This window comes from Drosophila persimilis, unplaced genomic scaffold, assembly GCF_003286085.1.
Source record: "Drosophila persimilis strain 14011-0111.01,24,50 unplaced genomic scaffold, DperRS2 tig00000579-arrow-pilon, whole genome shotgun sequence".
Lineage (NCBI taxonomy): Eukaryota > Metazoa > Arthropoda > Insecta > Diptera > Drosophilidae > Drosophila > Drosophila persimilis.
Genome location: NW_020825322.1, coordinates 201866 through 226157, shown reverse-complemented (window position 1 = coordinate 226157; position 24292 = coordinate 201866). Strand labels below are relative to the sequence as shown.

At 47.3% G+C, this 24292-nt stretch overlaps 1 protein-coding gene across 1 annotated transcript; it reads right to left on the bottom strand.

Moving 5' to 3' along the window:
* Positions 1–142: 142 nt before the first annotated feature.
* On the bottom strand, positions 143–23409 carry LOC6598192 (protein phosphatase 1 regulatory subunit 7). Its single transcript, XM_026990441.1, has 3 exons — positions 23342–23409; positions 2583–2743; positions 143–582 (listed from the first exon to the last, which is right to left on the bottom strand). Exons 1-3 carry the CDS (start codon positions 23407–23409, stop codon positions 143–145), a joined length of 669 nt encoding a protein of 222 aa, XP_026846242.1.
* Positions 23410–24292: the final 883 nt, after the last annotated feature.

Sequence of the window (24292 nt, the reverse complement as noted above, 5' to 3'; positions counted from 1 at the left end):
AGTTCTTTGAGATATCATATATTAATCTGATGAAATGGAAACATAAGGCCTTTCTTTTGATTTATGGAATAGCTGTGGATTTCTTTGAGCATTTTTTACCGACCGAAGGATGGTAGATTGTAGTATAGGGGAGTGTTGTAGCCTACTGACCTGGTTTTGGCCTCGTGCACAATGTGGCATCAATTTGCTGCAGCTGCGCCAACATGTCACGTAACTTTGGACGATAGCGCACATCGTTGGCCAACGGATTGGACTCCAAGTAGAGCGTGAGCCTACAGCAATGCCAGCTCTCGATGGCATTGGGATTTTTCAGTCGCACCAGCCTCTCCACATTCTCGATGTGGGCTAGACGATTGAAACTCACGTCCAGGACCTTGGGATTGGTTGGCTTTTCGAGGTTTTCGATTATCCTGATCTGGTTGTCGTAGAGCTCCAGCTCCTGCAGAGTCTTAAGCAGCGATAGCTTCTCGATTTTCTTCACCAGATTACAGCGCAGGGACAGCCACTTGAAAAGTCTGATAGGCTCCAAGTCTTCCAGCTTCTCGATGCGGCGATGATTCAGATTCAACTCAACCCAGTCTCCTAGATGGGGGGTCCCTTTTCAGTTGGAATGACCAGGATCCCACAGTTCGGCCGACAGTGCTTAATGCCTTTCTTTAAGTTTTGGGATACAATTCAAGAACTACTTAAGCATTATCATATAGTTTTTCTGCCACGTTTAAGGCTTTTATTCGATTTATTCGCTCTCTCACACGTGGCCTGAGATTTGCTTGACGTCACTTTTGCTGATAAGAGCCCGGGGCGAGACCTTATCGGTTGTATGCTGTACGCTGTATGTTGCTTGCTTTAGCAAAGCGGTCAATCAATCAATCAATCAATCAATTGAATCATCTTTGTCCAGGCTGCGGGCTTTGCGGGTCTGCTCCGCTCTGGGCTGCGGCATTTTGAGCCTTTAAAGGGCTTCTCCCGCCGCCGGAGTGATTCTCGTGAAAGCAATAAAAATTGCAGCGCCTTCTTCAATGTGAACCTGACCTGTTGCACAATTGAATGTGGAGCGGGACGAGGGTAGGGGCAGGGGCAGGGGCAGCGGCAGCGGCAGCGGCAGCAGTGGGAGGCAGGTACGAGTACGCTGTTGCAGCTGAATCGAGTGGCAGCCAGTGCCAGTCGAATGCCCAAATGTCTGCCTGCTCTGACCATTTACAGAGCGGACAATAAATTCTTCATGCAAGGCTGCCACTGTTCCACAGCCCCGGTGCTCCGTGCCCCTTTCTGTTGCTGTTTGCTGCCGCTGGAGGCCTTTGGAAATGTTGCAGAAATTCCCAAGCCGGCGGCCATAAAAATGCGGCTCACATGTGACAACGATTTGTACTTTAGCTCCTTTTATGGCACTCGACTGTTGATGTTGTTGTTGTTGTTGTTGTTGTTGCTGCCACTGCCGTTTCCTCATCCTGATGTTACTCCTTCCCCACCCTCCTCACTCCTCCTTCTGTTGCATTTTTTAAAAGTCGGCTAAGATATGGAGCGACCAAGGGATACCCTGCGTGCAAGACGTTTAGTATTCGTGGCAAGTGTTGGCAATGATTTGTGGGGTAGCTGTTGGTGGCACGCATTCAAATCTGGAGCCTAATGTTGCCTCTATTTTATTTATTTGTACTGATCATATACATCAATCGATTTTATTTGAAACCAACATACCCCATGCTTTCTCTATGTGCGAGGTGTACAAAAATCCACTCAGGTTCACTGCCTCCTCCTGTGTGTGCGGCATCCTCCGTCCGATTCCGATTCTGATTCCGTTTGCGATGGTTCGCTTTACAAATCTCAAAATCGCATCAGATTATACGAAGTTATGCGACGGAGCAGGAGCGAGAGAAGGAGGCTACCATTATTGGTCATATGCCGTTTTGGTTTTTTTGTTTGTAGGTCAACGCCTCCTCCGTTGCAGACAGCAGCCGCTGCCCCGCAGTTTAGTGCACATCCTGAAGTCCTCACACCCCAAACCATAACCCACCCACCACATGCCACCAGTCCCCCTACCCCGACTCACAATTGGGTCAATTAACACTGCCGACCCTTGAGGTTGATATCGCCTATCGCTAGAATGGGGAACGGGGAACAGGGAACGGAAAACGGGGGACGAGAGTGTGTCCTTCAGTTTTATGAACCGCTTTGATATGGTGAGTGATTCGTGAGATGCGAAAGAGAGCCCCTCGGTCGATGATTATCATGTCACATGCCATCCAAACAATGGGATGGGTGGACCACTTAAGACCCACTCTCACTCCCACTCCCAGTCGCAGTCCCACTCCCAAGCCGCCTCCATCGTTCTTCGTCCGGAATGTTAACAGTTTTCGTTTCATGTAATTAAGTGCTGCTGATCCACTAGTTTTTATCTTTAAGACCGCTCTGAAAGCGAAACGAGACGAAACGAAACGAAACGAACCGGACCGGATGAAAGGATGGCTGGAGAGAGCAGTGAAAGCTTTTTGGCTTCTCCGAAACAATAGGAGGGGGTGGCATTGAGGGATTGGGTAGGGGATGCGATGGGAACTTGTGTTTGCAAACTGTCTGGGCGAGACAACGTTGTACGTGCCGATGATGTCCGATGTCCGATGTCCGCCTCTGTCCCCAAATGTCCTCGTCCTCGTCCTCGTCGAGCGTCCGAGCGTTGAGCTTCGCTTCCTTCTGCTGATTGCACTTCAGCCGGTTCTTGGGTCCTGCCGTTTCTGGTTTGGTTCTCCTTCTGGTACCCAAAAAATGTGTTAAGAGTCTAAACACGAACGTGCCGCTCAAAGGCCACTCGTTAACAGGCGCCGGGCAAGAGTTGAGAGCCGAGAGGTTCGATCCGTGTAGGAGGACAGGACCCATCACCCATCCCACTCCCCCCGCCCCACAAGTCGAGTCAGCACACAGTCCACATCCTACATCTCTACATCGGTATGGACAGCATCTATTGGTAAATATTTTTACTATTTGCGACAGGCCAAAAGATGAAGCAAAAGAATCCTGGACTCCTTGGGGGGAAGTGGAGAGCAACGAGAGCCAACCAAGCGCAACTAGCTTCATATATCTTTCAGTACCCGGTAATCCAAGACCTTAGGGGTATATTACCTTTGTGGAAATTACAGTCACAGAAAGAGTAATGAGTTGTCTTTATCAGCAGAAATAGGAGATCTCATGGAGATCCTCCAAAAGAGGAATATCTTTCCCCCCAAAAAGTATCTCCAAATACTAGATATCCTTTAGTTGAGAGTCTTGCCTAAATGGTCTCTCTTATTTTGTGTGTGTGTGTGTGTTTTTTTTTTTCCTGGGGGTCTCGAGCCCTTTTGCAGGTGGCTGTGCCGCCGCTGCTGCAACATCCTTGAAGGCGACACCCGACATCTCCAAGATGGCAATGTCTGCAGCCATTTCATTTCGCTGCTTATTTTATTGCCTGGTCCCATCGCTGGCTGTTTGCCCGCCCCAGACAACGACAGACAGTTGGCAAACAAACAAACAAGCAGGGACCAAGGACCAACGACCAAGGACTACCAACAGTGACTGGGTTAGGCCATATTCCCAGCTAAGACATGTAGTATATCTGTATATATATCTGTATGGTATTTTTTTTTTTGGGCGGTCTTCATTACGAATGCGGCAGAAGAAAAAAAAAAAAAACGAAATGCAATTCATTGCACAAGACATTCTGGTATTCTCTCTCTTTCTCTGTCTCTCTCGTTGGAGGAGACTACTATGTGCAGCAAGACACTTCTTTTGGGAGAAGGTGTTGCAGGTGTTGCTGAGACATGGCATTCCTTGGAAGGAGCTCATGTCAGGGGCGGAGTTTGCTTGTCCTGGCACTTTAGGGGCTACATTAGCAGTTTCTTTACGAAGGTGTGGAATTAGAGGAGAAATCAGGAGCATATATATGTTTTTGGGACTGTTGGAAGTGTTTAGAGATTGAGAAAAATTATAAATCTCTGGGATCTGGGAGTTGGCATCTTGCTGGTCTTTAAATAATAATTTGGGCATAGGATGAAATGTTACTCTTGCTATAAAAGTACAGAATTCTTGGGAACATAGAGTTTCCACAGTTTTATTCAAATAGTTGGGAATGAATGGAGATAGTATGTATATTCGAGGGCACAAGGAGTCTAGATATCTAGGGTAGCCCGAAACCGCATTATATCCAAACAACTAATCAGATTCTGAATCACTTTAATGTCTGTGGTTCTCTGGCACTATCGTTCATTCTGTTTGATTGACTTCCATTCGCGTTTCCAGCTCGAGATGAAGTCTGTGTGCCACCGGGCATGGTGTCGTGCATATATTTATGTGTATAGCCTGCTGCATAGTTTACACATTGTCTGCCAGGAGCATCAGCAGCAGCAGCGGCAGCAGCTATCCTGACAGGCGCTGTCTCTGTGCCTTCCCAGAAGGACTAACCATACTATATATCCACTCCACCCCACATCCTCGCCCATTTTCGGGGTAGTGTCTGCTGCATGTTATCTTGTTTTCCTTGGCTGAGCTTTCGGTAAGCCGCGTCTAAATATCCTTTTTCTTTTCTGCCATTCTTACAGCTCATTCCGGGCGACACTCCTTGAGGAGTTGTTTGCGCATTGTTTACAGCTTTGTCTTCTCTAAAAAGGGGGCGAGCAGGGGGCCTGAAGGAGGGGAGGTGTTGCAAGTCCTGAGCTTAATGCAGTCTGCAGTATATCCTTCAGCTTTCAGCTCAGCTCGGGCTGCTCGGGCTGCTGCTGCTGCTGCTCTTCTGTTTACAGTTGGCCTGGCAAGTGGCAGGAATACAAATCAAATTAACCTCTTAATTCTCCCTCTGTTTCTCCTTCTCTCAACGCCACACTGACTCTGTCTCGGTCTCTCTGTCTCTCTGACTCTTTCTCTATCCGATTTACACTTAATTAGTGGGCAATGAGGCGTGGCAGCTCTCGAACAGCATTTGGCAAAGTTTTTGGGACAATGCAATTCCAATTTCAGTTCCAATTCCATCTCGAACTCCACTTCTCATCGAAATCGAAGGGCCCGAAGCGGATGTCAAAGTGCGGATATGGTGGATATACCACTGATTGGGTGGCACACAAGAGGCACAGAGCCCCAACTTCCAATTAAACTCCTAATGATATGTGTGTGTGATTTTTCAATGGAAACTATTTCCAACTTTGCTTTGGCTTGGCTTTGGCTTAAAATCAACAAACACTCGGGGGCACGGCCGCTCCGCTCCGCTCCGCTCCACTCCACTCCTTTTTCACCCCGATCCCGATCTCTCTGGGAAGTTGTTGGGAAGCGTGTTGCGGCATATATTAATTTTTATTTTCAACCGCCTGCCTGCCTGCCTGCCTTCTTGCCTGCCTGGCTACAAATTAACGTGCGACGCTGCCGCTCTGCCTTTGGCTTCTTGCTGTTCTGCCGCTCTGCTTTTCTGCTTTTCAGCTACGTTCTGCCGCTGCCACTGCACTGCACTGCTTTGTTTGTTTAGCCACTGAATGATGGATCACACTCACACGCACTCACTCTAAACACCCATATTCAAATGCATACTCTTTCGAAACACCCATCACCCATACACTCGCCCGAAAGAGTTTCGAAAGCAACTTTCCAGGGATTTCGGATTGCATTTTTCTCAGTGAAAACCCTTGCTATACTCTCTGCAAAGGCTATGCTGATTTTGATTAGAAGTTGGGATACGATATATCTTCTGAATAATTATGTAAGAAGGCGGTTTGTATATCTCTTTCTATGGAAACAAGTTCATTCTCAGTTGTGTAGCTATCTGCATAATACTTTGCCCAGGGCCTCCCCTTTAATTATAGCCGCAAAGATCGGAACACCATATCATACAGGAGTGATGGGAAAAATCGCTCAAAGAGCTAGTTTTTGGGGAAAAACGCTTCCCTATTTCTATGGACAATATATAGTTTTATTATCTATCAATCGAAAGACCTTAACATACAGCTCTCATGGTACCAAAATATCTTCCAGAGTATCCATAGCTTCGACCACATAGATAGCCCATTTTTGTGTTTTTGTTGTTGTTTTTTTTTTGTTCTTCTCTAACATTTTTGTTTGTATTTCGAGCCCCCCCTCCTTGGAGCAGCCAACCCTTGGCCTTTGTGTTCAGCATGCCTGCCTCATTATTTTCACACGTTGCATGGCACGCTCTCGTGTCTCTGCCCCTTGCCCCTCGCCCCGTCCCCGTACCCGTTCGCCGGTCTGTTTATGTTTTAAGGTAATTTTCTGGACCGCCGCCGCATTACTTGCAACTGTTGCGCCCATTGAACCGACCCCCAACCCGAGGCGCATACACACGCACGTATACCCCTTCCTAGGGCCAGCCCCCAGCCCCCGGACCCCAACCACTGTTAGCCATAAAAGGTCAATGATACTTACAGCTGAAGAACAGCTTCGGGGACGGAAGAGGGCTACGAAAGCGAGCACCCTGAAACGAAGTGTTCAAGTGTCTTGAGGAAATTGAGAAAGTAGGAGAAAGATGATTATGCACTGCAAGAAATAGTAGTTCAACGATTGGGAGTGCACCAACAAACAGTAAACTGTACTCAAGAGCTTCGATTCAATGGAATCCTTATCCATCATGCTCTTTCAGTCCGAGGACTCGATATCTCAATTATAGTTCATCGGTATTTTCCCTCAGTGCCGGAAGCGAAAGAAGTAAGAACTTGGAAACCTCAAGGGTTGAACGGGTAGCAGTTCGAGAGTCGGAGGATGCTGGGTGCTTGGTGCTGGGTGCTGGACGGGGGGATTCTGTGAATGTGGTCAAGCTGCATGAAATTGAAATGGTCAAAACCATAAACTTGGCCATTTGTACTCTCTGGTCCGGTTATGAGCAGAAGAAACAGAAAAACAATAAAAAATGAGAAGGCAAAGGAGGGGCATACATAATATGAAATGAAGGAGACCCCGGGAAATGGACAAATGGAATAGAAAAACAGCCGCAAAATATGAAATGCGCGCAAGTAACCAACAGGATATGGCTCCTTACCCATACATACCCATACTCGTTTGTAACGTGGTGGGGGAAAGGGAAAGGGAAAGTGTGACTGACTGAACGAGCACTTAAGTGGACAAACTACAAGTGGGGTCACTCCCGACGTCGTGGATGCTGATGGGATGCGAGTGATCTGGGGAAGCCCCCGGAACCCCCACAAATGCTGAGTGAATTGAGGTAACAAAGTGTTTTTCGCCACACATTCAAGTGCACAAACCTCGCCCACCTCCCCACTGTAATATTATATTTCGAATACATGTACGATAAAATGTCCAGAGAGTCGTCTGACGGGGGAGGATTATGGCAGTTCTGCCACTGTGGAGATAGTGGACAAGTTTGAAGAGTCCTCCAATTGAGTTACTTAATATCCCAGCTCGGGAAACTCTTTAAATATGGGTATTCCCGCCTTTAAGACTCCACCCCTAGCAATACATATTAAATAATGAAATAAAGCGATTATTATATAATATTTTCAGCACAATTAATGAGGGGTGGCAGGGGCAGGGGCAGGGGCCAGGAGCTGCAGCAAAAGTTTCACCAATAATTGCCTACAATTAAAATTGATTTATGAAAAAAAGAGAGAAGGAGATAGAGATTCGGAATGGAATTCAATTAAAAAAGGAGTAGGAGTATGGACAGGAGCGGCAGCAGGACCACCAATTGCGCAATGGCCAATCAATTAATAAGAAAATGTCGGTGGACTAAGGGCTCCTCGCTCTGATATATGGGCCAATAAAGGGATGAGCCGCCCACTGAAGGACTAAGGGAGTAGTGGAGTGGAGGTCCCAACCGAGGATCGTTATGCAATTACGCGTCGCTACGGCTACGTCCAGCTGTCCATTCGCTGGGTGCCTCCTCCTAACATGAAAGCCCACCCAAAGGATAATTAACGGACGCACACGCACACGCACACGCATACGCCGCCGGACGCTGGATAAATGCGTTTATTTAACAAATTAATTGGCGCAAAGGGAGGGACGGGCTGGCCTGCGCGGGAGAGCGAAAGGGACAAAGAGCGACAGTACGAGTGCGAGCGAAAGAGATGGACATCTTGAAATGTCACTCGCTGAGGTGAGAGCCGTTCGGCTCGCCTCCGTGCTCCATGGCTGACAATTACTTACACATTGTTGAACCTCTTGCAAAACAATTTTTTGCCACTGCCACTGCCACTTCTGGTACTGGCCCTGGCGCTGGCGCTGGCTGTTGTGCGATTTCCGGGGACCCAGAATGTAATTAATAAACGTATTAAAAACGCATGCAAGTGAGCAGCCGTATGGGCTGCGGACAGGACGGGATAGGACAGGACGTGGCCAGGACATTGGACATGCCGGTGGTCTCCTCCGGACTGCCGAACGTGACTCCGTCACAGTGCCAGTAGCAGTGGCAGTGGCAGTACGCAATCGCCATGCCCCATTCAGTGGAATGAAAACCAATTAATCAGCTGCTGGCTCACCGTTCGTCCCCATACCGTCACCGTCATCGTCACCGTCACCGTCACCAACACCATCACCATCACCATCCCCCTGGTCAATGGTCCATGAAATGGTGCGCCTCTCAAAACCAACCCCCAGCCGGATGACAGCCAACCCCCCGCCGAGTTGTACCAATATTTGTTGTATTAAGCAGCAGGTCTCCCCCCAAGCCCCCCCCTGAAATAAATACAAAACAGAACAATAAAAAGCTGTAAGGATGGAATGGATGAGTAGATGGGCACGAAGAAGAATAATGGCAGATAATAGACAATTTTTATATTACAGATTTTTATGGTAGCGACAAATTATGAACAGCCCGGGTGCCCCAGGAATCAGCCGAGCCCGACGTCAGGACTTCGGGACTTCGGGACTTCACGACTTCAAAGTGGGGCATAATGAACTCTTGAGGAACGTTGGCCACAGAACAGACATCAATTTGAAGGATTGGTAGCAGTCGAGACGATATTTCATTGAGTTTCAAGGATATATGGTATCAAGATTCGGATTTTAATGATTGGTGGCTTATTTGGTTGGTAATAAGAGCCACTAAATAACTTAAATCTAAAATAACACCATTCAAAGTTTAATACACTTGAAGCAGACTTCAGTTTTGGCTCAATATATGTTCAGATATAGCCATTGTATTGACACGAATGAAAAATCCTAAGCAAGGTCAGGCAATACTCTTTTTAAACCATGAAATGTTTTGTTTTTTATTTATATTGGATGTCAGCGGACTTGGAAGATCCAGTCGAACGACTCCCATTTTTCTCTGAGTGGAAAAATGGAACTTTATAGAGGTCAACAGTAGCCAGTAGAGCCTTCTGATAGGAAGCTATCTCCACATTATGATGGCTTTGCCTTGTACTGCTGATATTTAAAGGGCATCCAAGCGTCGTTGGCTCCATGATGGCAGATGGCAGATGGCATTCCTTTGGAGATCAACAAACCTGCACAGAAAAACCCACATCCATTAAGGTGGGATGTCTACCGAGTGTATCTGTATCCGTATCTACTGTCTAACCTTTGGAACTGACTTTGCCTACTTTATCTTCAACTGCAGATGCTTATTTATGGGGGCTAGACGAGTGGGAGGATGACAAATTACTGGCTGCCAGGAGTTTGGTCGGTGACTCTCTCTGGGATTTGTGGATGGGCTGGGCATGGGGATATGGGTGCCATCCTCTGCAGGCAATGTAATCACATTTATTCGCGACACTCGAGACGCTCCTGGAGGACTCGGGGAGCTCCAGGACTCGAGCCTCGAGCCACAATTATTGTCTTGTAACGCACACGCCCCTCACAGCAGACAAAAAAAAGAAGAAATCAGAATGGGAATGAAACATTTGCCCCCCGCCCGCAAAAGAACACTTTATACAAATCGCTACCTCGGAGACGCCACAGAATCCGCAGAATCCTGTTCGCCTGTCAGACACAGGAGTGAGGCAGAGAGAGAGAGAGAGAGAAAGTGGAGTCCTGAGTCCCTGAGTGATGGCATTTTTGCCTTATCATTTTTACGTTTTTGTGATAATTCATGTTTATAAATTGTTTATGTATTTCATTTGCCATTACATTGCAGAAAATTTCGTCAGAAAGGAGTCGGAGTCGGAGGCAGAGGCAGAGGCAGAGGCAGGCACCCCCGGGTACGAGTATAATGCCGACTGATGAAAAATTCATACCGTGAGGAGCAAAAGAAAACTGAATTTGCGAATTGGATTACATGGTCCAACAGGAGCAGGCAGGAGCAGTGGCAGGGGCAGGAGCGGGGGCAACGTGTCACATTCCGGGGACAGGACAAAAGGGAATGTCTAATAAAATCAAAATCATTGTCAAGTCATCTAAGTGAGTCGTAATGTGGAAACAATCTTTTAAATCAAAGAAAAGAGACTTAGATCTGAGCTCAAGATCCGTTTAATCCCCCGACAAAAAGAACCCATTGGGAAAGTTTGAAAACTCAATTTTCCTCATGATTTACAGAAATACTAACATTCTCCCATTCCCATTACCATTCGGGGGCCCATCAACAACATCAGTTTTCAATCAAACTTTGCATATCCCATCCATCAACACGGAATCACACATCAAAGCCGCATGCGTGTCAAAAAAATGAATGAACTCCAGACTCCACTTCCTCCCGAAATCCCACTCTAAGCAAACCCCATCTCCCGTAGGGAATCGCTCTGCAGAAGCACAACAAATTAGGCTAAACACCGACAAGCTCTCTTGATACCCTCCATACTCTCCTCTCCTCTCCTCTGCACTCCACTTCATGCATTCATCCATACATCCATTGTTGGGGCCCTCGCGAAGGCGATGGCGATGTCGATGGCGATGCTGCGCTATTTCCAGAGGCAAATAGCAATAGAAACTGGAACGGAACCCAAATGCGAGTCTACGCTGACTGCGCGCACGTATTCCCAAAAGTGCACTGCAAGAAAATCTATAGCAAAGAGGTGCTGTAGGAAAAAAGGTTGAAAAACCTTTAGGGCAAAAATATCATGGTAGTTTTGGCACAGAAAATCTAGGAAAATATGCATTACGCACAAGGATATTGAAAAAACATATCAAAAACTCTCAATTCAAATGGGATATGTGCTTTATACTCGTTTGGTTTCCTTTGAATGTGGGATGTGTGGTACTGAGTTATAAGCCCAAAATACTCAAATACTTTTGATGCCAAGACACACATTTTTCATTGTTTTAAGCCATTCTTTCCCACAATATCATTTGAAAACTTCCATCTCAAATTCTTTCTAATTTTCTTCAGTGAGAAGTCAAAGTTTGGTATTAAAGATAGCCACGGATATGGAATAGGATTACACTGAGGTGAAAGTTGTAGTAGCATCGAAACAGAGCTACTTTCCCTTATGGGAGAGAAATTTTGCTGATTGAATTTGAAGCATATTTCCACTATTGATTGATTTTCATCATTCCTGAATGCGAACATTTGTATATTTCCCCTGCTCTTTGCCTTTCGCAGAGTGTAGGTTAGAACATAAGGCACAGACTCTCGCACACTGAAAGAAACATTCACTTAACCATTGAGAGTACCATTGAGCCATTAAAAACAGCTCCCCTCATGTGCGCCTACCTTTCTCTCAGTGCTCGACAAAAGGCTATGGAGCGAGCGCCAAAGAGAGAGAGCCATGGACATAAATCATACATAAGTCTAAGTAATTGTGTTCCAGAGCGAGTGCGAGGGCCAGTGGCTGGCCAGCCATTGAATGCCCCAACGCCCAACGCCAGGCCATGCACAAATCTCTACACCTTTGTGTACCTCTTGCCACATATTGCCACGTTGCTTCCCCTCCTTCCTCTTCCCCTACGCCAGCATTCAAATGCTGACGCAGCGGCGTCTGTCGAAGTTCGCAAACACACTGACTGCGCATATCCGCAGCAAATTAAAATTTCATTAAGAGCAACAAAAACGGATGCATGATTGGGTGGGCGGCAGACTCCAGGCCACGCATCTGACGCATTGACGCCTCCGAGGGATCCAGAGGAGGGTGGCAGGGGTCTACGTCTACTCTGCTCCATTTTTCGGGTCTGAGCTCCGAGGCGGAGCTCCGAACATAATCGCCTAGACACAATGGAGGACCGACCGACAACAGGGGGAGCAGCAGCTGTCACAAAGCCACGGCTAGTTTTACACTTTGTGCAACAACCCATGGTACATGGTGGCAGAATGGTGCTGCTCCTGGTGCTGGTGCTGCTGCTGCTGCTGCTGGTGATTGTGGCTGGGCCACAAAGTTTTGAGGGACTTTCAAGATTCTTCTCCTACGGCACTCGAGCGTCGGGCGTTGAGCCAGCGGTAGTTTTGGCCAAAAGGAAAAAGGTGAAGACACACAGTCGTATTCACATTCACACAAACACTCATGCTCACACTCACATTCATGCCCCATGGCTCGTGGCACATTGAGCCGCTTAAACAGGTTACTATGATTAAGTAATAGTTGTGCCCCATGCTTAACACTTGCTCTGGATTTTGTGGAAGACAAAAGCCACGAAACAGCAGCATAACAGCAGCGAATACATATAATGGGGATGATGTGAATCATCGCACACTACAGTGGGGATTGGCTATAGGCAGAACAGCAGCTTTAGAGCCCCAAATGAGTGTCCCTGGAGTTGCATGGAATTCAAACAACATTTTGGTAGTCCCCGGTAGCCAGTGCCACCTGTAAGGTGGCCTCTCCCCTTCTCTTTGTGTGCACACACATTCTCAAGCGAGAATCCCCCGCCGCCACCGCCACCCCCACCCCCCATTAAAAGGACACTAACAAAGTCTTTTGTGCCGTTTTGAAGACTTTACTTGTATTTTAATACGTATACGCCCCGTATACACACACACTAATGTTCCATGCTAATGCTTGTTCGTGCCACACAGCCGTCGTGTGTGTGTTTGTGTGTGTGGCAGGGGCCAGAGAAGAGCGCTTTGTTTTACAAACATACCTAATTAGTGTCAACTATTAACATAAAGAGTGCACTTCACATAAGAACTTGAGACGACAACGGCAGCCGCAGCAGCAGCAGCAGCAGCAACAGCAACAGTAGTACTGAGGCATGCAACAACAACCCAACTGGCGACAAGGATGAGCTGCTGGCCATAAACTAACTCTCGAGCTGGAGTTGACTAAGCTGCCACAACAATGCCACTGGAGAGCAGAGCACCAGTGGAGAGTAGCCGACACGGAGGCGGATGGCGTGTGTCCTTAATGCTGGTTGTGCACTAACAACACAACAAAGTTGCGGCTGTTGCTGCCACTACAGGAGGCGGAGGTGGATGGGGGCAGCAACATAATATGCGTGCATTATCAGCGCTCCTCAAGTGGCAAATGGAGTGCGAGCATGCAACCGGGTGGAGCGGTGTAGTGGGCTTCAAGTATCATTGCGGCAATCATGGATGTTGCAACACTTTGTTCCACAATGAAAGTAACAGCAGTGGCCAGTGCCAGCAGGCCACATCCTTGGACACATCCTGCAACAGGAAATCAGCAACATGGTGCACACGCATGGGCATGGCGCCACAGGACAGCAAACGAGAGACCAACGACAAACGCAGGACCTGGACCTTGCTGCACAACAATAAAGCTTAAAACAACATTTAAATAGTTGCCCCACACAGCATGCATCCTGCACCCCCCGCTTCAGCAGCGCCACCCTTTAGCCCCGCCACTGACGAGGCAGTTTGCCCCCCTCTGGCCTTTGAGCTTCTGTAATGTGTTGCTGCAACAGCCACAGCAGCAGCAACAACAGCATTAAATGATTTTGGGATATGAAACTTTTGCACCTCCTTCTCCTCTCTTACCCACGCCATTTTCTGTGCCTCTTCCCTGTTTTTTAGCACCGCCCTCTGCCCCTTTATCTTTCCCATTTTTGAGGTTAGTTTTTATGGAGAATTTGAAGCATTTTTCAGAGATCTTTCAGCAAAAGTTGAACGATTGTTGTGCGTGAGAGATGGGGAAACTTGGGATCATCGGGGGAGAAGGGTTCTCCAGGCAAAGAGAAAGACGGAGATAGCGAGGGACTTCGAGCAAAGTTTAAGTGGTCGACAGCTTGGGCGACGAGAACTATGCAAAAATTATGTGAAAAAAAGCAGGGGGATAAAACGCAGGGGAGACTCTTTAATACAGTCATAAATTTGGCGCCTGCCAAGAGAGCCTGTCAGAACGGGGGGCCGGTTCTGGGTGTTAGATGGAGGACGGGAGGGGGAGGGGGTCCAACGTAGAGTTGGTACAACTTCTGGCCCGCAACTATTTAAAAGCCATAAAAGCCGAAAGCTGTTGCCAAACGGATGTGCCAGCCGGATGCAGTTGATAGGCATGAGTTACACCACACACACACACACACACACACACACACACACACCAAAAGCCAGGCGACAGGACACTACAGGATATACTGGACAGGATCCCCCGGAGACGGAGAGAGCGAGAGAGCGAGTGGGGCAGAGAGTTTCAGCCTGCTCCCAAAGGCCGAAACACTTTCCGGCACATTTGGGCCACACAAAAGCACACCGCAAACAATAGTCGGGGGTAGGGGGCGTCACAGGGGCAGTGGCAGTGGCAGTGGCAGTCGGAGCCCAAAAGTGTTGCCAAAGCTCCATACAAGGGACTTTGGCTGCAGAGCGCACTAATTGCAACTCATGTAAATCGACAAGGACAACCCACTCAGGGACACACACGGGCACACTGTGTGTCAGGCACACGAGTGTGTGGCACTCTCCTAAGTATTGGGGACACGCACACAAAGTCGTAATGACACAACGGCGACGGCAAGGACAGGCTGCAAACGATGCCGACAAACGACCAAACGACAACTAAGAACAAGGACCCCAAATACTTATGACTCACAGACGATTACAGGGATACCCTTACCAAAGAATAGAAGGCTCAGGAATGCCCTTTGGGGTAAGCCTTAAAGATTTATTCTATAGTTTTTTATCCTTACGTTGGTGTAGTATCCTTTATCTTTCGATGTACATATCTATGTCCATTGATAAGCAATGATAAGGTCTCTTCTTTCCTCTATCTCTCCATACACATATATTTATTCCTTTATCACATTGATTTGATAACATTCCTATACCTTTTAATAGCTGAAATACCCCTTAGAGTGAGGGGAATCTCTGTGTCTATTTCTGTTAGGAGGAAAGTCACTCTGGCAGGATGCTGGGAGGAGCAAGAAGCCAGGGGCAAGAAGGAACGAGGGCGAGTACATGCATATATCCTGTGTAAAACTTCAAGTAGTGCTTAATAGTTAGTTAAGTCGAGTTGAATGCGTTTTTCGACAAGAGGCAGGAGGCAGGAGAGCGGGGCGGAGCCATCGTCAGAGACAAAGACAGAGACAGACTGAGACACAACGTGAGAGAGATGCATTCTCTGGCTGCTTTTGAATATTGAGTGAAATATTGCTAAGCTCTCGCTAAGGGTAGAAGAGACTGGGAGGGAGGTAGGAAGGAAGGAAGGAGGCGGCACTGGTGCTGCTGCTGCTGCAAGTGTCGCCTGTAATTTATTTACATTGCAATTAGTTCTCAGCTCCGTAAAAGATTATAAACTTTCGCCATCTCTTTCGGTCCCTACATCCCTCTAGCCAGGCTCCATCTTTGTGCGTGTGTGTGTGTGTGTGCTTTATGGCAAAGTGTGGCAGCTGGAGGGGAAGAGTGCAGCATCAAAATGCAAGAACAAAAAGCAGAAGAACCCAAGGAACGAAACTGAAACTTATGCGCTTAACAAATTGACAAATGCATAAAGTCCTCCTAGCCGAAACTTTGGCTCCCCCTTTAAGTGCATTTTCCTGACAAAGGGTGGCTCCAAAAGGGAAATGGAAATGCAGAGCAGCAGGCGGAGGAGACAGGGGAAAGCGAGTGGTGGAAGAACCCAATTGAGAAAGGAAATTATGATGTCATTCATTGATAGAGAACGATGAGGCCACACATCTACTCGATTGATCGATTACTCCACAAGACTTCATTTGAATAAAGGAGAGATACGAGCATGGGAGCTATGCCTTTTGCTGAAGTGCTGCCTGTGTGAGGAATGTTTTGCCATCATTTTGTGGATAGGACTTTAAGGGATTCCCGTTCTTTTATAAAATATTAAAATTTTCATTGGAGTTAGAGGATTCTCTCTACCGTTGGGGGTTCTCAAACATTCAAAAGTATAAGGGAATTTGATTTCCAAAATTATTTTCAGATCTTTCTCAGGCTTTTTTCCTCTATTCGTTCATCTGCAAGAACCACTAGAAAGCATTCGCACGCCTTGAGATATTCCTCTCAAGTTTTTGTACACTCCTTCATATAGCGTTTAACAAAGACCAAATTACCAAGAGCTGTTCTATAACAGGGTTTTTCGTGATTCTGCGTCATGCCCAAGCAATCTATTTTGTTTTTGCTTTATTGGGACCGACTTTTGCGCGTCACCAAAGACTGGGACGGACTAAGCTACCGAGAGACGAAGGATAGCACAAGAAAGAATTGAGGTAACCAGTGCCAGTACCAGATACAGCGAATCCGCTGCTAAAAATCCAAAGCTTCTTTGGAACGGATCGACAAGGTCCTGTTCATCAACAGAGATCGCAGACATATCGAGGCTCTCTTTGAGCCTAAGACCATATTGGTTCAAGTTCGCCTTAATGTAGAGGGCGATCAGATTTTCGGATATTTATAAGATATTCCTTTCGGGTACCTGTACCACGAAGCATTGTAACTAAAATGCACATGGCACTTGTTCAATATCTGATGCCACTATTTTCTTGGCTTTTATCCAACCAAACACTACAAATCATCAAAATCCGTTTAAAAATCGAATGTAGGACCACAAAAGTTTCCTTGTTTAATCCTTAAAGCGCAGGTTTCTTTGGTCCACTCCTCTCTCTCGCTCCGTTTTCTCTTTTTGGCCATAACTTTGCTAATCTCTTGGCTTGTTCCGGGGGGCTTAGCCGCGAAATCGCTTTTCCCCAAAGCCCTTCATCGTGGCCACGCCCCACGTTGCAATATCGAACAGTCTCCGTGCAGTGCAACTGTGTGGCACTCAGTCTCTGTGTGTGTGTGTGTGCCACATTTTTCGCTGCTTGCAACTTGCACAATGGGAATATAAATAAATAAATAGAAACCACTTTTCGCGCCCCGCTCGGAAACGGCAAACAAAAAGGGTCTGCCAGGGCAGGGATAGGGAGCACTGGCAGCCATTGTGGCAAGACACAAAAGACGAAGCGTAAGCGAAATCAGAGAAACGAAACACTTAAAAAAAGAGCAACAAAGAGAATGAGAGAGAGAGAGAGAGAGAGAGAGAGGAGAGCGAATCCGTTTGGAGCAATGTTCATTTTTCTTTTCCGCGTCCGCGTCTGCGTCCGTGTCCCCTTCCGCCGCTGCCGCTGCTGCTGAAGCGGAAACGGAAGTGCCACGTCTTGAGATGGCGTCTGCCTCGGACCTCGGACCTCGGACTGCCTGGCAGACTGACTGACTGACTGACTGACTGACTGACTGATTGAGTGATTGACTGGGCCCCGGCACTCGGCAGTCAGTTACTGCAGTTCCTCTTAAAACTTAAACTCTCTCTCTATCCCATTCGCCATTCAGCCCCCACTGTCTCTGCTCTGTCTTGGCCATCACTTAATGAAGTCGTTAAGCGGTTTCTCCTCCCTCCATCTCCTCTCTCTCTCTGCATTTCTGTCGCTTCTGGCCAGAAGGCGTGCCCGTGCCCCTTAGCGGGGGCGTTCAGCGCGAGTCGCCTTTTGGGCTTTTAATAGCTTTTGGCTCAACTTTTTATTCCTCGTGGCTTTCTCCTCCGTTTCTCCTTATCGGCTTTGCAGTGGGACTTTATGTCCAAAAAGCAGAGACTTATTACTTAATGACGCCTCATTTCATGATGATGATGCGGCCAAAACAGCGTCGTTGCCGCTTCATTAGACGCGCCCCATCGCGATGCCACACAGCAGACACAGCAGCAGCAGCAGCCGCGAGAGTGGTGGCAGAGTGGCGTTCACGGCCCATTGCGAATGACTTTTAATTGTGGAATGATAAAATGGTTTTATTTCTTTGGGTAAAAGCTTTGGCGGTTGAAAATTCGCATCACCCTCGCGGCCATCGAAATGATTGGAAATTTCAAACCGGAACCGAATAAATCATCCAAAATGCAAATCAAATTAGGGGAAATGCAGAGTGGGGGCTCCAACAGAGGATATCCTAGACATAGGGGCACTTAGGGAACACTTCTGAAGGACAAGAATCAAGGGCAGAAGGGCAGAGGAAACATCAGTTTCCCAAATCCAAGCTGGAAATTCTTCAAAAGTAGATCAATCGGCATGCAAGTAAATCACAAACCAGTGCTTTAAATGGTTCAATTGGGACTCAAACTATTTCCAGACAATGAATCCCTTTCAAATAAAACACTATACAATTATTCAAGGCTGTAGACATTGAATGGCAATCGCTAAATCGGATTATATATATTCGAGAACTGAAGTAATTATGCATCAAATTTTTTGTGGAGAGCAGAAACCACTCATCGCTTAAGCTCTTCACCTGATATTCCATTAATAACCGAAGCGAAGCATTTACATAGATGCTAATTAATTTCTGAATTTGTGCATACTTTATTTTGTACCTTCCCCGCCATCCGCCTGAAAGCCCTACTTAATCGGCTCTCTATTACAGCGTAAATGCACTCCGAAACCCCGAATCAAGGGCGGGGTGGGCTTTAAAGTTATGCCAGATATCATACGTACATATGTATATTGTTTTTGCCGGGTGCTATCCATGACGCCAATGCAAACAGAGCGCCAGAGCGTCGACGTCTGCATAAGGTCTGCATAATCTCCATCAACGTCAATTACCCAAACCAGGGAACCGGCGGTAGTCGGGGAAGCCATGGAAAAGGGGAACCCCAGAGGAGAGTTACCCGCCAAGCAACACGCAGAATTGGCATTGGAGAGCATTCGGCTTATGGGCAGACCCACTTTTGAGGGGGCATGGCATGGCAGGATGGAGCGATGGGTAAGCGGCTTAAATCAGTTTTGCCGCAGAGCAAAAGTCAAAAAGTACAACAAAAAACAAGTGGGAATGGGCATAAATGATGATTTCGAAGGGAGAGATACCCTTTGTGCAGTGTTTCAAGAGCCAAAGAAGGCAGCAGTAAAGGTGATGGGAAATTGTCATAATAGAAGATTTTATAGAAAATATCTTGACTTAAAAAGAGCACCCCTTGGCCTTCCCATCTAATCTGTTCATATATCTAGTCTTTAGAGTCGAAAAGTCCTCTCTCTACCTTATACACCCTTCCCACAGGACGCGTCGTTTAAAAGGTACATAAATGCACATCAAAAACTGAATGGCAACAACGGCAAAGGGAGAGCAACAAATGGCAATTGAATAAAGAGACACCAAAGGGTACACACGGCGAGAGAGGACTATGGAGAGAGCATATGGGGGACGGGGGGGTGTTTTAAGGTGTACATCCATGTGTGTTGTTGTTGGTCCTCGCATGTCCCTAACGAGTTGAGCAATCGGCGCCTAGACAGTTTTCTAGACAAAAGCCAGCTGCTGGACGTCACCATCATCATCATCATCAGTGGGGAGTCGGGAGTGGAGAGTGGGGAGTGGGGAGTGGGGAGTCGGGAGTCTCCTCTCCCCTCTCCTTCCCTGCGGAGTCATCATCATCATGACGATGATGAAGGGGTACCTGGACAGTCGCTATGAACAATTTAAAATGTGAAACACGTCTAATCCTTTGAGAGCTGTCACAGTAAATGTGAACGCTTCTCCTTCTGCCTTCTGGCTGCTGCCTGGCTGCCTGGCTGCCATGGCCATGGAAAAGGCCCGTCGTCGTCTATGCCCAATGGTCAGACATTTATGAAAAATGATTATAAATGCACAAAGCATGCGACCCAGACAAGAAATGGCAGAGTCGGAGGACTCATTGAATGCATGGACTTCTGTCCTGCGGGACAAACATTTCATTTCAATGGTGGAGAACCCTCTTCCCATCCCCCTCCCCCCCGCACGCCACAAAAGTGTGCTACGAAAAATGGCAAATAATTAAACAATCAACGATGGCGGAGATGGAAGCGGAAAAGGAAACGTAGGGAGTGGCAGAAAAAGATTTAAGGCCAAAATTTAACAAAAATAATATACAACACAATGCCTTTCGAAATCATAAAGCAGAACTCCCGGCAGAGAGATACTTCAAAAGGATCGTCAGAGAATCGATCCGATAATAAAATCAATTGAAAAATAACATAAATTTGTTTCTCTATAATCGAATTACGATTAGTCAATGAAATAGGGACAAAAAGCTATATTCCGATACCAGAATCAGCTGGAAAACTAAGTATATTTCCACAGGGCTATTGGAGAATGCTGAATCATAAAGAATTATTATATATACTTGAAACAGAATTGGAGCAACAGAACAAGCTTTGCTCTTTGAACACCTGGCTTCCGGAGACTATGAATGCCAGAATAACACGGCTTTTGAGTGCATCCCCATAGTAGAATTCAAACACTTCATCCAACCCAGAACACCACTAATGTGCTGCACCGCACTGTACCTGTGATTCATATCCCACTCCTGTCCTGGGAGTACAATGGTTCCTCCTCCAAAAAAAAAAAAAATGGCGGGGAAAAGAGGTGATGAAGCGTGCACCGGGTAGGAGATGATTGCAGGAACAGGAGAGCAGGAGAACAGGAGAACGAGGGGTAAGTGGGTAAGGTCAGACAGTGGCCGCAGACCGCAAACTGCAAGCGCTGCTAATGAGTGGCCAACAGTGGCATGGTGGCAGGATCCACATCCACCCAACCTAGCCTCGGCACTGGCACTGGCCCCGGCCCCAGCACCGGAATCACTAATTGAAACAATGCCGGACACCTAAGCAGAAACCCAGAGAGCGGGAGAGGGGGCAGAGCAAGAGGCAGCAGAAGTGGCAAATGCAGAGCGAGAGATAGCCAAAAGCCAACAAAAGCAGGCGCAAAGTGGCCATCGGTTGCCGGGAGTCGGGGGTGTCCGGGAGTCGTCATTTGATGAGCTCCCGACTTGGCCAAAGCCCCCGCTCCGATGTCCACTGTCTATTCAAATGAAGGCAGCAGCAGTAGCAGGAGTAACGGCAGCAGCTGGCGGCAAGTGTTTGCCAAAGCCATGAAATGGCCAGCAGACGGGGCAGAGTGGAGAGCCAGCAGTGGGGCAGGATAATGCGACAGAGTGAGACAGAGAGAGAGAGAGAGAGAGGAGTCGATGCAGGGAAATGACTTTAAGTGCATCAGCAGAAGAACATCAGGAGCAGCAGGACCATCTGAAGCAGGAGCAACTGATTATGCTCAAGGATTGTCTCTTTCTCATTCTCTCTCTGCCTGTGTCACCGAGGAGAGCTGCAGGTAAATGGGTTTTCGGAAGAGGGAATCTTAAATCAATTAGCTGATGGTTGGCCCTTAATGGCAGCCAAATCCGATGGCGGTGCAGGAGGAGTAAGTATTACCCAATGATGTGATGAAAGGATGCTACTTAGCGGTGGCTTTGGGGCAGCATCAGCTGCCAGCACTTTGCAATACTTTGCGAGAACGAACTCAAGTGTTGGGGGAATATTTTCTATAGTTTCGTGGATTATACTCGTTTGATGACCCACAGATGTATTTTTCTTTGAATTCAACCCCAAGAACATACATGAGCCCCCGTCTATGTTGATTAATTCCCCTAATTGGTTACATCGTGGCATCATTTTACCCCCAGAGGTTCCACTTGAACCATTTTCCTTCCTCTTTAAAGATGATACCGTTACGATTTTCATTCTGTCTGCTACGTTACCTTTCCCTGTCGTCCCTCGCCTGAGCTTGTATAATCTGTTTATCCAAGCAACGACTCCAATTCACTGTGATTCCCCATTGATTCCCTTTGATTCCATTACCAAGCGCGAGCTCTCGTCCCCCCCATGTCCCCCAATGCATTCCTGTGGGCTTACGAACGTAGCAAGAGGAGCCGAGTGGAGAGAGCGATAAAGAATGGAGAGTGGAGAATTGGAGAGATGGGAAATATGAAATCCCAGAACTTCTCAGATTGAATAAAAGTAAAAATGATTTGTATGAATGAGTGATTCGTGTTGGCTGAGCGGTTCAGGGGATTAGCCTGTTGACAAGCTATTTCGAGCCGGGCTGGCCCCCGTCCTGGCTTTTCCGACTTTCCCAACTCTGCCCTGTTGTTGGCCAAGTTCGGATTGTAATTTGTGCTTAGCCGGATTATGCGGTCGTTGCGGTTGGGCCGTTGTTGTTGTTTCTGGCGGTTGTTTCGGTGCTTCTCTGGCTCGGCTTTAACATCAATAATTTATCATCCACAAATTAGCGTTGAGGCTTTGGCCCTGACACACACACCCGCACGCACACATACGGACGACTCCTTCATATGTGTATGATGAGTGATGGCTGACACATTAGTTCTGGCCACCCTTCATACCCTTGCGCCCCTTTGGGTCCCCCACGACATTGACAAACTTTTTTGTTTACTTTCGTTGGTTTTTTCTCTCTCACTCTCTCTCTCTCTCTCTCTGCTTTTTTTATGGTACTCCTTAAAAGGTTACAACGAATTGGATCTGATATTTGGCACAATAAAAGGGAATGGAATGTATATACTATATATATATATAGAGTGTGGATCATCATTTTGAAATGTAGTATCGATATAGAGCTCTTTATCTGGCAAATACTTTGCAAAGACGTCTATTTTTGCTATTTTTGTTTGGATTGCTAACGAGTATTTGTCCACTCGAAAGATGTTTATCACTTGAAAAGACAGGATCCAATATAAAATAAACAAAAATTTCATATCCATATAACAATACCATAAGATAATAGCTGCCAAAAATCCAAAATTCTATTTTTTCTGAAAATAATCAAAAAGAAAACCCTAAAAATATTATTTTGAATATCTTTCCACACACTTTATACCAATATCTATGATCGAGAGTGTCTAATGATTCGGCGCCCAGGGCTTTAATTTTGATCCTGTTTTTTTGTGAATGCAAAATAATTTTGGTCAACCGCAACAATTTTTGGGGCATGAACGTGACAGAAAAAAGAGGTCCAGCAGCAGCAAAAAAAAAAGGATAAAATATGAACCGGCAGCCAGGACAACATCAGAGTGGGAGAGTGGCAGAATGGGAGGGAGGAAGGGGGGTCGGAGTCGGAGTCGGAGTCTCGCCCAAGTTGGCCGCAACTTTTCCGGGCATGACAACAACAGAGCACGCAGCCAACAGCGTGTGGGCATGGCATGGGGGGAAATGCTTGACATTTTGCCGGCTCCTATGGCTGGCCAGAGAGCACGCTTCAATCCTTCCCCAACCTCAGACCCACGAAAGCACACCATCCTAGTGCTCGCCGTGCTACTGCTGTTGGTCCTGCTCCAGCTCCAGCTCCTGCTCCTGTTTGTCCTGCACTTCTAATGTAATCAACATCTTGTAGTTTTAATTGCATTTAGCGTTCCGAGCGGCGCCTAATTCGATTGTAACGGTCAGCCAACGGTACGGTGCGGTACGGTAGCCCTTTCTCCACCGAAGAACCCACCATGGCAGGAGCCCCATGGACCAGTGCCACCCGCTGCAGCGGATGGGGAGATGGGGATGGCGATACCATAGCTTGTAGCACTTAATGAGTCTTGAAGGTAATTGGCTGGTTTTAATGGCCCACGAGTTGACTTCGACATTGAATTCTTTTGCCAGGCAGCGCACATCCTGCCACCAACCAACCCCCAACCCCCAACCCCCAACCCCCAAGGCCCTAGGACAACCAGCTCTTCCTGTGCTCAACCCACCGGCGACCCACTGAGCGCGGCAAAGCTAATTATAAAATCAATGTAAGTTGGTGCATGTTCTCCTCGTATTCGTATGTAGGCGAGAGCACTGGGAGATGCTGCTGCATTTGCTCCGTCAACAGCAGGAATGGGAGGACCCGGGGACTAGCAGTAGGAGCTGGTGGGTGGGTGGGTGGTTGCCAGAGTGCAATCAGGAGGAGGAGGAGTCGTCGATGGAGCACCAATGGGTGGTGTGGCATGGCGTGGGGCGCGGAGGAGCATACCCCAAGACACGACGCATATTGCACAAGACATGAGACAAAGCGCGCAAACAAACAGACAGCCAACAGACAGGCCAGACACAGGCAGGCAGAGAAACACACAGAGAGCGACAGAGAGCGAAAGAGAGAGACAGGAAGACTACGAGACAGAGAAAATGAGACATTGGGAGACAGAGAGACTGGGTGAGAGAGACACAGGCAATGGCAATGGATACTCGAAAAAACTTTTTCAATATGAGCAAAACCCCGGACAAAGCAGCAGCAGCA

Bases quoted from the DNA above. Each gene is read 5' to 3' on its own strand.
- LOC6598192 (XM_026990441.1), bottom strand. From the start codon at position 23,409: ATGTTGATTACATTAGAAGTGCAGGACAAACAGGAGCAGGAGCTGGAG. The intron at 2,744-23,341 runs GTAGCACGGCGA...TTTGGGTACCAG, and splicing joins CTGGAGCAGGACCAACAGCA to AAGGAGAACCAAACCAGAAA. The intron at 583-2,582 runs GTTGTCTCGCCC...CCCCCCATCTAG, and splicing joins ACATCATCGGCACGTACAAC to GAGACTGGGTTGAGTTGAAT.